At 30.2% G+C, this 15,026-nt stretch overlaps 1 protein-coding gene across 1 annotated transcript in view; it reads right to left on the bottom strand.

Annotated features, from left to right (window-relative positions):
- LOC115890987 overlaps positions 1-14,168 on the bottom strand; it is a 33,818-nt gene extending 19,650 nt beyond the window's left edge. The window contains exons 1-4 of the mRNA XM_030911366.1: positions 14,146-14,168; positions 4,046-4,107; positions 2,046-2,261; positions 1,924-1,980 (exon numbers count right to left, since the gene is read on the bottom strand). Coding sequence (XP_030767226.1) covers positions 1,924-1,980; positions 2,046-2,261; positions 4,046-4,066 — 294 coding nt within the window. The 5' untranslated portion in view covers positions 4,067-4,107; positions 14,146-14,168. The remainder of the gene's footprint in view (positions 1-1,923; positions 1,981-2,045; positions 2,262-4,045; positions 4,108-14,145) is intronic.
- Between the last annotated feature and the right edge of the window lie 858 nt (positions 14,169-15,026).

Here is a 15,026-nt window from a genome sequence, read left to right as displayed (position 1 = left end):
TGGAAAATACGACTTTTTTTTGAAAAATATGCATTTTTAGTCATATATATGGTCCTAAATGGTACAGAAAGCTTTGTACATTCTGCATATGCCAAAAAATTATTGATATAGAGTGCAAAAAAGCAGATAACTAACACAAGTTAAAAAAAAAACTTCATCAGAATAATATTTTTATTTATAAAATAAGTAGATAAATTATAATCAAATTTAAGTTTATTTAATATTAAATATATTTTTTGAACACCCTGTATACATCGGTCCAAATTTCTGTACAGCTAGTTTAAGATACAGGCTATATCAATATATTGTGGTCCTATGCAAAATGTACAATGCCTTTTGTATCATTTAGGACCAAATGTATGACTATTATTTACAGTCCCGCAATTTTGCGGATCCGCGGGATTGACTGCTTTAATCCCGCGGGTTTGCGGGATTGAGATTTTGGTGCGGGATTGCATTCCCTAATTGTAACAGAACATTTAATAAATGGAAAAAATTCAGTGCAATATTTAATTTTAAAAACGCATACAGAAATGAATATACAGGTTGTTAATTTGTTTATTACTCGCGGCAAGAGCTTTATGGTTGAAATATGGCAACCTCGGCCAGCTCGATAGACGACGCGACGGGACGAGTCCAAGGTTATTATATTAAACAGGTTGCCTCGTAACATTTGGACCAATCACAGTAGTTGGCGCGATGACGTCAGCTAGGGTGATATTTAAAATAACTATTAACAAAATGTTTAATAATAATAACAATTACACGAGTTAAATTGTTTTTCTATAAAGTCTTTATTTATTTTTCTCTATTTTTGCTGCCATTTGACATTTTTAAGCAATATTTATATTCAAAAAAAATAGTTTTAGCTTTTTACCATGTTAAAATATCGCAAGCTAGTCGAAATAATTTATTATACATATTCATCACTGAGCAAAAAAAATACTGAACATTATAGGCTGTTACAGGTAGGAATGATTTCCATTTCTAAGGGAAATTTGATAAATAATTAAAAAAAACTATCTAGTTCATCAAATATAATACGTTAAGTACACTAAAACTTTAAAAAATATAATATATCCACTAAAACTGTCCTATAATTCACACAAATGCACTTAATACACGAAAAACTTCGGAAAACAATGTAAAATTATTTGTAAACAAGCTGAAAACTGCTGAGTACCACACGATGACGCGCAATATGGCGGCTAATGTCAAGTTACGAGGCAACCTGTATAATTTAATAACCTTGGGACGAGTCGGCAGAATACCCTATAAGTGCATGCGTTCTCAATAGGCAGTGTTGCCATTCTGTTCCCTTATGAGTAACTGTTCAGTTGACAACCTGTATATTTCATATCAAGCATTCAAGTTTTTATAGCATTTTCACAAAATCGTAAGATTAAAGTGCGGTAAACCTTAATCAAATTTACCTTTATTTTAAACGTAGAAACTAAAAATGTAATAATATACAGGGTGTTCAATTAAAAAAAAAAAATTCGACGTTTTTTATTTATTTGGGACACTCTGTACCTTTTGGAAATAATTTTAAATTGTAGTTTTAGTAGTCCTGCAGAAAAAATCCAAATCACTCACAATTTCTAAAAATCCAATCATTTGGCTACAATACTCCGTGTCAAATAGCGTGAACAACCCTGTCTATATTCTCAAATGTTAGTTGGCCAGTCTACAGGGTGAAAAAAAGCACTTAAAACATTCTTGCTTTTTTTGCAACCCTGTATATAGAATAGTTTAAAAATGGCCGTAAGTCATGTGTATTAGTGAAAAAACAAGCTATATTTCGTTAAAAAATATTGATATGATATGAGCGGAGGGTTGGGATAATTGATGTTAAACTTAATGTAAATTTCACTCGTTTCACGAATTCTTCCGTTTTGAAAGAATGTTCTGGATGGTACTTACTGTACTCAGACTGCCTAAAAGTCCAAGTATAGCTTCCAGATCTATTGTTCCATCAGGCTACATAGAGAAAAATATGTTTAGATACACTGCAAAAAATGAAACATTTTCTTTATTGAACTTACTCGACTTAGACCACCCAAAAACGAAGATAGCAAGCCTGTGAGCATGTTCGCATCTTCCTCGCTGCTTTCCTCTTCTTCCGAAGATGTTTCCTGCCTGGTATTTCTGGATTCGTTAAATGCTCTGGTTATGTTTTGAAGTAATGGGTCAATTTTTGATTTCCTTTGTCTGGTTTCTTGCGTCGTGTTTGATATGTTTCTCTCTGACGATGTTGAGTTCTGTAATAGTCAATATTATTTTTTATTTATATTCAATATTAATTATAATATTTGTCAATATTATTTATAGATTTTTAGGGTGTTTCTACAAGAGCTGATTGGATTAATATATCAAAAAGTCAGACAATAAACTTTAATATTTTAAGTTTAAGGCTTTGTATACATGACACATGGCAATTAACACATGACACATGGCAATTAATATAATTCCAAATTAAAAATGGATAAGAGTTTTCATTCATAATAGTAATACAGATATATTTCAAAGAACTTTACTTAAAATTAAGTTTTTTAATTTTGTACTAGTTTATAGCACTTGGTGGTATAACTTGACAAAATAATATCAATCATTAAATAAAGCATAAACGAACCAAAAATAAACAAAAAGGTTAATTTATTTAATAAAACGTACAACGTACGGCTTTGTATGCCGATTGTCGTGTGTATGAAGAATAAAGTCAACGTTTGTTCAGTACAATACGATATACTGAAAGAGAAAAGACTATAAATTACGGGAGAAAAATGAGAAGTTTATTACCTATCCACTTAATCCGGATCGGTCGACAATAGAATTTGTGATATTTACAACATTATGTAATTAATTGATTATCGGTCCTATTATGTAACTGAGGATGTACGTAACTACGTAATAGAGCATATTTTTTGGTTAGTTTATTTAATGAAGCGTACACACGGCTTTGGTTGCTGATTCTCGTGTGTCAACGTGTTCAGTACAATACGATATATTGAGAGAGATGCTGATGCACTATTACGTAGACACGTACATCCTTAGTTGCATAATAAGACAGATAATCTATTAATTCCAAAACGTACTAAAAGCGCAAATTCTGTTGTTGAACAATGTAATCAGTATGATTACAGATTAAATAATTATGGAGGTGCATATGAAACATTAAACGATTCATCATTGTGTTAAGTTATACCACGTAATTTAACAAAAAGATCAATCATTTAATGTCTCACTTCACACTGGCTCACTCCATTATTATTTAATACTGATTAGAATGGTCGACAATAGAATTTGCACCATTTACTACGTAATACAGCATATTTTTGGTTAGTTTATTTAATGATATAACCGATAACGTACACACGGCTTTGGGTGCCGATTGTCGTGCACAGAGTCTATAGACTCTGTGATTGTATAAATGAACAAAGAGAAAAGAGCAAGAATTTTCCCAAGCGTATGAAGTTGAGCTCCGGATTAAGTGGATAGGTAATAATTTTCTCTCCCCGACTTACAAGATTGCCATAGCGATTCACTTCTAGACATGTAGGTAAATGATGACTAAAATATACGACCCAAGATTTTCTCTTGCCGACCAGTATATATAGTCTTAAAGAAATTAGAATAAAATAAACTATGTTAAAAATGTTCATGTATACTACTGAAATGAAGATAATATATTTAAGCTAAATGTAATCTATTACAGTTGTAGTAAAATGAGTAACTAATTGTTGAAAATCCAGATCCAACCCTAGATGCCACATTTTTTTGAAACGTCTACTTATGCGGTTTGAAATTTTGATGCAAAATCTGGCAATACCGCTCAGAAGAAATGTTCCCACCCATACCCACCCAACTTTTTTCTCTTTTTAATACATTTGATTTGCCATTAAGCTGCCTACATCACTGTCTTACACGTTAAAATCCTATACACAGAGTTGACCTGTCCCGATGTGTACCTATATTTGATATCAGTTATTATTAAACTTTCAGTTACGTAATCGAGGGCGCGATTTTTAAATTCATTGTTACCAACCATGGACATATTCGGAGCCATACTGGAGTTTAAATTTCGCTCTGGGGATTCAGATGGCAGTTCTGTTGTAAAAAATGTCAAGTTGCCGCATTTATTTATTTATTTCCTGACATTGTCATTCCGTTTTGGCACTTTAGTTTTGTGCTTTTCGTTTAAATAAATAGTGTTGTGATACTTTAAGCTTTAAAATGTTTACTAGCAGACATTGCAGTCAGACATTGTTCTTTTTAGAACCTCTTTTAGTGCGAAGTGTACAAGATAGCTTAATAGCCGTAAAAAACTCATTGTAATTTATTAGAATATTTTGAATGGGATAGCGGTAGTAATGGCCCTTTATGTCCCTTAAGTGCTGTTAAGAATGTGAGTTTTGTTGATGTAAATAATAACTGCTTATACATTATTTATAATTAATTAATTTTTTTTTTCTAAAATATTTCGATTAAAAGAAAATATATAAAAGTGGGCAACGGGGTGGCGGTCAAGCTTAATCACGTGACTAAAAGTTTATTTAGCATGACCTGTAGTTGATAACTCTTTTTTAAATTAATCATAATATTTTCCAGAAAAAAATATGATAAAAATAGTTTCTGTTGAATCTTGGACACAAGAACATTTCAAATTTATTATATTTGAGTCTGATAACTATCTAGTTAACATGATTAATTTTTGTCAATGATGACAGGTATTGACTATTTCGATTCCAAATATCTCGAGAACCATATTATTGGTAGCGATTTTTACCAAAAGAACTTTTTTACATACAATACCACATAAATGTATATTTTTTCACTCAGTAGTGTAATACAGGTACGGGCAAAACTTTATTACTTTTTAAAAAAGTGAAAAAATATGTAGGTGGCGCCCTCTACAAGTAGGAGTCATCCTGGCATCGAAATCAAATTTCTTGTGTCAAAAAACACCAAAACACCGATTTTTTAGACCAACCTGTATAATAATATTATGATACAAATACTGGAAAATGATTAAAACTAGAAAATGTCTTATAATCTGCAAATTAAAAATCAGTTCAGATATTTTTGATATATCTATTAGGTTGAAAGTTGAAACTGAATGCAAACCAATATGTATATACCGGGTGCATTTTGAAAGTGGCTCACCCCTATAACTTATTTTTTTTTCAGATAAAAAACGAGTTTCGGTATGTTAGTATATGACATAAATTAGGATTGATTGGACGTATTCAATTATTTTCGTCCACTTCCTGTTTCACCGAAAATGACTATAACTTTTGATTTTTAAATGACGCCCTCCGTATTTTTCTCTTTATTCGATAGAAAATGGCACTCTGAATAGAATGACATATCATATGTCAAATTATTTTGCCATTTTCGCTTAAAACAAAATTGTATTTAAAATTTCAATCTAGAGTGCCATGGCTGTGTTAAAAACACTAAATTTTAGTCTTGGAAAAATAGATTTGACCGTCTGATATTTTTAGTGTCTTGTCCTGGCCGGTTAAAAGATGACCAAATCGTATTATTAATCATATCTCAATTTTTTCAAATGGAAAGTGGGTGGCTCATTAGCATATTTCGAAAAAGATTTTTTTTAAGAATAATTTGGTACCACATACTTGGTATTTCGAATCAAATTGTCGTTATGAATCGAATGTTGCAATTTCAAATAAACCATACTCAAAAAGGTGAAAAAAAGGGTGAGCCATTTTTGAGACGCACCCGGTATATGCAATATTGTTAACTAATAATGCAGAATGTTATATTTAGACAAACTGATATTTTTTTGTAATTAAAGTAAACCCTCTACTGTTAAAACTGGTGTAAACGGATACTGTATGCTTAAAATAACGTTAACTATAAAAAAAGTCAATCGGTTCAATGTCATAGGTACTTTTATTCCTTTTTTTATATCTATGCCTTTATTTTAGACTCCAGTCTCCTTTTACTGAAATCGACTGGGACCGAAAAGTAAACGTAAATTAACCATGAAATTCACTCGATTTGCGCTAAATTAATAATAATACAGATTTTCCCGCGTGTGTCTTGGGCAATTTTCTGCGAAAAACAAATCCTTGACAGCGTACCGACCGATTCAAGCACTATTTATGCAGATTACTTATTATGTACCTGCGTTTGGCGTTGACTAATAATAATCTTGAAAGACAGTTTAGTTTACAAAGAATAAAAAAAGTGAAAGGAAGTTTGGTTACGATAAATTCGAACTTGTCTTGAAAATGAAAATGTATTTTCCCTATACGATTAATTATTAACTATACCGTAAATAGAGCTGCAAACTCACAGAAAACTTTTAAAACAGTTATTTTTTATACAACAAAAGACGATAAAATGGTATTTTATCGTCGACCGAAAAAAATTATTTCGGGAGACGATAATGCAATTTTATCGTCGTGTATAAAACAATAGTTTTTCCATCGCGGGTTACGTTTTAAAAAAATATTCAGAAATTATTATTTCACGAAATTTATTATGAGTAGGAAAAATATTGTGCTGGGTTGGCGTTGGTTTCTATGTAATTTGACAAATAAATAAAGCTGTCTCTTTAGTTGTCAGTTTTGAGTCAATATTTTTTAATTCTCTTTCGTGTCAATTGAATTGGAGCCAGAAATGGCTCAAAACTAAATAAGTAAATTACCAACAGATATTCATGCTGAGGCGACAAATGCCATATCCAAACTACTTCCATTTAAATCCCGAATAACTTATGAAAAAGAATACAACAATTTTCAAAAAAGGAAGCAATTAAAAAACGTGCGAGAAGAAAGATCAAGTGAAAACATACTTTTAGCATATTCTTCTGAAAAATAAAAGAAAATGCAACCGTCCAGTTTATGGTCGGACTATATTCAATGCTAAAAAGTACAATACTGGTCAATGAAAACATTGATATTTCAAGATAAGGTTAAGCTATACCGTTTAAATTTCCGTAGTAGTATAGTAACATCTAAACTTTGTAGATATAGCAAGCTCATAGCTTTATTGAAGCAGTCATGTAGCGGTGACAAACCGAAAAAGTCAAAAATTTTAAACCCAGAATGTGTCGTGAAATTTCTTTGCACTGCTTTTCTTGCATTTAATCTACCCTTGCGGTTAAAGTACTATTTTATCTACTATTTTTGATAGATATAAGGCAATTTTAACAGTTGCTATGGAAAAAAGTTTTTTTTTTATTTAAATCATATTTAAGCCATTAAAACTTAAGTCATTTTTCCACTGAAAAAAATATTGTTCATAATATTAATGTACAGGGTGGGTCAAATTCGACGCTTTTAAAGGGAAACACCCTTTTCTATAGGAGATAGACGAAAACTAATATCGGTGTCTGGAGCTCAATTTTTGTCAAAAACATGATGGTGAAAACCGCATATCGATATCTGTTACCGTTTCGGAGTTACGGGGTGTTTTTTAAAAATGTGCATTTTTAACAAATCGCTTGAACATTTTTGCTATGGAAAATTTTGTATTTTTATAAAAACATTTCCAAAGCACATTTTTACGTAGAATTTAATGGTTTAAATATAATTTTTTTAAAGTTAATAATTTAAGGGTTATCAACAGAAAATTTAATTTTATATATGGGACACCCTGTATATTTTTAATTTATTGAAAATAATTTAAAATTACCTATCCAAAAATATAGCACACTTACTATTTTGCTCGATTCCTCTTCGAGATATAGAGTTTATAAAAGTTCGTCCACTTTAAATAAGTAGGCTTTGAACGGCGCCGGCTGTAATGCAAAAAAATTCTAGCTGTGAACATCAATTAAAACGAAAATAATATTTGCATTGAGAGATGCAGAATTTTATAACAATTTGAACTATATTTAACCAACATGAACACATTTAAACTATATCTAATAACAATAAAAATAAATAGCAAACCAAGACTACAGTTGTTCGATATATCAACCGTTTTCTGTTATATGGACAGACGGGGTCGTTTTTGAACATTTCTCGCGGAATTTATTAACTCAGTGGGGGTAAAAGATACCCTCTCATAATTGCCAAGTATTTCTAATTCTTGTCTAGATTATACGGGCAATTTAGAAATAAGGACCCTTATTTTTCCGCAAAGATGTCCATAGGATTAGATCCATACGGCATAGATATCGGCATCCATAGGATTAGATTCCTCGACGGCAGACGGCTGGGATCTTGGATAGCTATTCAATTATTCTTGAAATTGGCTGCAAAAATTTGCTGACAACTTCAGCGTTCTGAGGCGGTGCCTCGTATTGCTGGAAAAATATGTTTTCGAGTTTCATTAGGGGCATATCATCAATAAGGGGTCCAAAGCCTACTAGTTAAAAGTGGCGAACTTTTAAAAATTCTGTATTTCGAAGGGGATTATACCAAAATATCAAGTGTGCTATATTTTTGGAAAGGTAATTTTAAGTTCTTTTTAGTTCATTAAAAATATACAGGGTGTCCCAAATAAAAAATCAATTTTTCTGTTGATAACTGCTAAATTATTAATTTTAAAAAAATTATACTTAAACCATTAAATTCTGCGTAAAAAGGTGCTTTGGAAATGTTTTCATAGAAATACAAAATTTTCCATAGCAAAAAAGTTACAGCGATTTGTTAAAAAATAAACATTGTTGAAAACACCCGACGGTAACAGATATCGATGTGCACTTTTCACCATCATGTTTTTGATCAAAATTGAGCTCCAGACACCGATATTAGTTTTCATCTATCTCCTATAGAAAAGGGTGTTTCCCTTTAAAAGCGTACAATTTGACCCATCCTGTACATTGATTATTAACTGTTGTTTCATTGGGACAAAATTATTTTTTTCATTAATATAATGATTTGTTAATCATAGATCGATGTCCGATTTATTAATACTATGAATCTAATTTCATCAATATAATGAAAATCTGGTTATTAAATTAATGTAAGATTTTCATTAATATAATGAACGCGTTCTTTATTTTAGTGCTGAAACTTTAATAAACACATATTCATTATATTAATATACTAAATCATTGATTAATGAGTTGTACATTGTGACAATGAACAATGTTATTAATACAACGAACACACTACATTATATTAATGTACGCGGTTATTAATATCATGAATAAAATATTAGGGCTTAAATGTCCGCCATGTTGATCGGTTACTTTGGCACTTTAATAACGTCTGTGTGGTTGAGTTATTCAGTGAGGCTTTAGTTTCATTAGAGCGGTAAGTGCTCTCTTCAATATTTTAAATAAAAATCCTATCGTATTGTAGTTAATTTGTTGTGTTGTCAAATCAAATTCCGCTGTGTGAGATCTCTGGTGTGGGTATTCATTAAAACAGCGGTTTCCAAATATGTTTCAGAAGATAAAAACAAAAAGAAGAAAAACATAGTAACAAGTCGAGGCATGGAACTGATTATGGTAAATTCGAATGTTCTTTTAATATTTGGCATTTTAATTATTTATACGTCTTTTAGAACCGGAAGAAGATGTTGAGACCTGCGTTCAAGCCCTCAAATTCGACAATTTAATATCGGACCCACTTGATGCTACTTGGAGAGCCTGTTGCAAATTCGTCTAGACGTTATCAAGTCTAAGGATACAGCTAATATAATGAAGAAATGGTCTTTTTATAGAAATCCCTCAGGATATCGACTGGTAAATTAATTTTCTGATTATAATTTACCCTAAAATTGATAATAACATTACTATTCTCTTCGTCGATTCGATTTTTTTATTTTTAATTTGTATATGCTATATCGAGTTTAATAAATTACTATTAGTTTATTGCACTTGTTTTTTATTAATAATCTCTAATGGAAAAATTTACTGAAGTCGGCACTATTAGTAATTTTGTTACCTTTGTAGCTAAGGGCTTGTTCAAATGGAAATCTATTTATAGTAGAATTATTAGTAGGTAGTTGGCTGGGAAATGACTATCGATGACATTTCATATCAATGACAGCGATCTTCATCATCGATTATATGGTGTAACAAGAGTTACTAATAGTGTCGACTTTTAAATGTATAACTAAACAGGTAATGAAATTATTTCATTGTATTAATGATATGGTTCATTAATATAAGGATTTAGGTACATTATATTAATGAAATCTGTTCATTGCACCAATGAATGTGTTCTTCAAATTAATGAACACTGTTCATTGATTTAATGAACTTAAAGTTCATAGAGTTAATGAATTACTTTTCATTGTGCCAATGAAATCGTTCATCGGCTCAAAATTAATGATTTAATTCATTATATTAATGAACTTTTTCATTATATTTATGTCGACTTTTGGTTCAGTGTCGAAAGCTGACTTAAGACTTAAAACTTAAGTCTTTTTCAAAATGACTTGTGATTTAAATCCTTTTTCAGAAATAGAAACAGATTTAAGTCTTTTTATAAAGCCATTAAAAAAATTAAGTCTTTTTAAAAAACGCTTAAGTCAGATATTTATATAAATTTTTATGAATTTCTTTTTAAACTGTAAGCAGTCTTTTAGTCCTCATCTGTACCTACAATAAATTAATATTATGATACTAGTAAGAAAATCGCTATACATACAATCAACAATAACCAATAATAAACAAATCGCTACAATAAAGGAAAATTAATATATTAAAATTTAATAAAAAATTTAATTTTGGTTGTCTTAACTTGAGGGTAATTATATTGATTTAAGTCATTTTACTGACTTAACTTGCAGATCATCATGATTTAAGTCAAAAATATAGACTTAAGTCATAAAAACGACTTAAATAACGTTATATTGATTTAAGTCTTGACAAAAATGACTTGATTCGAAATAAAATGATTTAAGTCAAAGACTTAAGACTTAAATCATTTGACCTTTATTATACAGGGTGGGCCGAACTGTATTCCGGAAACTTCGGCAGCATATTTTGCAGATAAAAATAAGTAAAAAAGTTCGTATAAATGTATGTCCTAAAACGCTTAGTTTGGGAGATACAGGGTGTAGAAGTTTCATTTCTATTTCGATTTTTTCGAAATAATTTCTGAAGTAACGTCAATATTTGTGTCTTGTAATTTTTTGACATGAGAAATTTGATTTTGATGTCAATATGACTCCTATTTGTAGGGGACGACACCTGCATACGTTTTAACTATTTTGAGGAGCAATAATTTTTCGTCCGTACCTGTATAAAACTACTTAGTGGTTATATAAAACTACTGAAAAATATACATTTCTGTGACTTTTTACGTAAAAAATGTCTCTTAAACATAAAATAAACACGTCGAATAGGTAATTATTATTTGACTGAAAAAATAAATTTGGGAAATTTTTATTTTTTAAATCATATATAATTTTTTTCTCGAAAAAATGATGATAAAACAGTTTCTGTTGAACTTTTTGCATAAAACATTTCAAATTTATGATTTCAGTCTAATAACTATTTAGTCAACATGTTTAATTTATGTCAGTGATGACAGGTATTGATAATTTCGATTCCAAATACCTCGAGAACCATTACTCGTAGCGATTTTTGGCCAAGAGATATTTTTTATGTAAAAAATGTCGTAAATGTGTATTTTTTTAACTCAGTAGTTTCATACAGGTACGGACGAAAAGTTATTACTCTTGAAACCAGTTAAAAAATATGTAGGTGGCGCCCTCTACAAGTAGGAGTCATATTGACATCAAAATCCAAATTTCTCATGTTAAAAAACTCCCATACACCAATTTTCGTCCAAATATTGACGTGATTTCAGAAATTATTTGGAAAAAATCGAAATAAAAATGAAACTTCTACACCCTGTATCTCCGAAACTAAGCATTTTAAGACATACGTTTATACAAACTTTTTTACTTATTTTTATCTGCAGAATATGCTGCCGAAGTTTCCGGAATACAGTTCGGACCACCCTGTATATTAATATTATATATTATATTTACGATTATTTTTTAAAATGTACTTTATTGTAAGACTATTAATAAGAAAAAAAAATATCTAATTCTGACGAAACGACCTAAAATGACATGCCTCGTGTCCTAACAGCCTAAATACCATTTTCACTTATCAATAATTACCAAAAGCATGTCGAAAGCACGATCTTCATATTGAATAACCCGGCAATTTAAAAAAAAACTCCGATTAGACTAAATTGGGACGAATTAGACCTATGTTACATACGCAATGGGTCCTACTTTCGTCGAATTGGCGAAAATTTAGCAACACCCGGTGATAAATTTGATAAATTTCCCATAATGAACTCGTAAAATATTAACTGCAGTTGCAACGCACCTCGTTGGGTAAGAAAAGTGTTAATATATCCGCAGCAATTGAGTGGAAAGATAAAAAAAGACTGTATATTGGTTCATTAGGTTAGAATGATAATGGAAAATGTATGGCCTATGACCCAGACATTATTCTTCATTTGGATCTTACAAAATGTAATGCGTCTGATATCGTACGTAATTGTCGTTGTTGTAACTGTATTGAAATTTGTTGTATTACACATTTTATTAGATAACTAGCTTATAGCCTGGACAAATTTTTGCTATAGCTATATTTTAATTTAACAATATACAGGGTGGCCCACCTAAGATGGATACAAGCCAATATCTTGATTGTTTGTTGAGCGATCTTTTTCATTTTTGGCAGGAGGCTGTATGGCTATAAGACGTACATTTTGCCCAGGGTAAGAAATGCGAGACCTCATAGACGTACGTTTTAATGGGGTTTGATATTTTTCGAGTAAAGAGTAAACTACCCTTAAAACAGTATTTATTTTAAATCTGATAAATTATATTGAATCCTCCTTACCTAAATATTTAAGTTCTAATTTTCATAAGTATTGATACAAGGTGTGTCATTAAAATAAGACATTTTTATTTTTATTATTATTTTTTAAGTACTTCCGAAGCCACTGAATAAACAACTGGTTTATTATCAATAACCAATTATAACCAATTAATCGTTGTTTTATGGTGGTTTGGTCGAAGATGTTGACTTTTAGTTCGTTATAGTTTTATAAATCTTTGTTTAGAGCATATTTTTCAAAGTTAAAATTGATTGTTTTAAATAACTATTTGGATTTTTAAAATATTCTTTAATAAAAGGAATAAAAATCATATATCAGATTCCATTGAAAACTCGGTTTTTAAATTACTTTGTAACTCATTTTATTCATTTGTATTAGCAAACTTAAAAAACAATTTTTTAAAGTAAACAAAATTAATTGAAAATATTTATTTTTTTTGTATCGTATCTTAATTATTATGGAAGCTATCTGAAAACTTAAATCGATTATTAATTGATAATTGGTTATAATTGGTTATTGATAATAAACCTGCTGTTTATCCAGTGGCGTCGTAAGTACTTAAAAAAATAATAATAAAAATAAAAATGCCTTATTTTAATGACGCACCCTGTATCAATATTTATCAAAATTAGAACTTAAGTATCTTAGCTAAGGAGGATTCAATATAATTTATCAGATTTGAAATAAATACTGTCCTAAGGGTAGTTTACTCTTGACTCGAAAAATATCAAACCCCATTAAAATGTACGTCTATGAGGTATCGCATTTCTTACCCTGGGCAAAATGTACGTCTTATAGCCATACAGCCTCCTGCCAAAAATGAAAAAGATCGCTCAACAAACAACCAAGATATTGGCTTGTATCAATCTTAAGTGGGACACCCTGTGCTATATTTTGCTTTTCGTATAAAAATCTGGAAAATATTTCTGAAATCTAATGTGTGATAATCTTTTACAGTTTATATCAAATAAACTTTTAGTCACGTGATTAAGCTTGACCGGCACAGCGTTGCCCTCTTTTATATATTTTGTTTTAATCAAAATATTTTAGAAAACAAAAATAAATTATTTATTAATATATAAACAGTTACTATTTACATCAACAAAACTCACCTTTTTAAGAGCACTTAAGGGACATAAAGGGTCATTACTACCGCTTTCCTGTTAAAATATTCTAATAAAGTTGTGATGAGTTTTTTACGGCTATTAAGGTATCTTGCACCCACTTCACACTAAAAGAGGTTTTAAAAAGAACAATGTTCGACTGCAAGGTATGCTAGTAAACATTTTTAAGCTTCAAGTATCACAACATAATTCATTTAATCCAAAAACTCGTAATACAAAACTAAAGTGTCAAAACGAATGACAATGTCAGGAAATAAATAAATAAATGTGACAACTTGACATTTTTTACAGCAGAGCTATCACCTGAATGCCCAGCGAGAAGTTTAAATTGCAGTTAGTCAGCCTGGCTCTGAATATGTCCATGGTTGGCAACAATGAATTTAAAAATCGCGCCCTCGATTACGTAATTAGAAATCTAAGTGTGAAATATATATGTATATGTTTTATTTAGTTTTAAGTAATAGTTTTGTATTTTTTTAATAAGTAAATACTAACTTACCGCATCCGAGAAATCTGTTGAAAAGGGTATGATTTCCTTTGTATAGTTCTGAGTTTTTAAATCTGTCAAGTTGTTTTTAAAATATATATCCAAATCGGCAAAGTCGACGTCATAGTTGTTCAAGGAACTGTCAGCTTCCTATGTAATATGAAATAAAAGTATTATAATCATGTACAGGGTGGGTCAAATTCGACGCTTTTAAAGGGAAACACCCCTTTTCTATAGGAGATACGAAAACTAATATTGGTGTCTGGAGCTCATGGTGAAAACCGCACATCGATATCTGTTACCGTTTCGGAATTACGGGGTGTTTTCAAAAATGTGCATTTTTAACAAATCGCTGTAACTTTTTTGCTATGGAAAATTTTCTATTTTTATGAAAACATTTCTAAAGCACCTTTTTACGTAGAATTTAATGGTTTAAGTATATATTTTTTTTAAAATTAATAATTTAAGAGTTATCAACAGAAAAAAAATATTTTTTATTTGGGACGCCCTGTATATTCTTAATTAAATGAAAAGAACTTAAAATTACCTTTCCAAAAATATAGCACACTTGATATTTTGTTATAGTCCCCTTCGAAATACAGAATTTTTAAAAGT

This window comes from Sitophilus oryzae, unplaced genomic scaffold (assembly GCF_002938485.1).
Source record: "Sitophilus oryzae breed Bouriz unplaced genomic scaffold, Soryzae_2.0 scaffold_942_pilon_pilon, whole genome shotgun sequence".
Taxonomy (NCBI): domain Eukaryota; kingdom Metazoa; phylum Arthropoda; class Insecta; order Coleoptera; family Curculionidae; genus Sitophilus; species Sitophilus oryzae.
The sequence above is the reverse complement of the archived record's forward strand: the minus strand, read 5'-3'. Positions and strand labels throughout refer to the sequence as shown.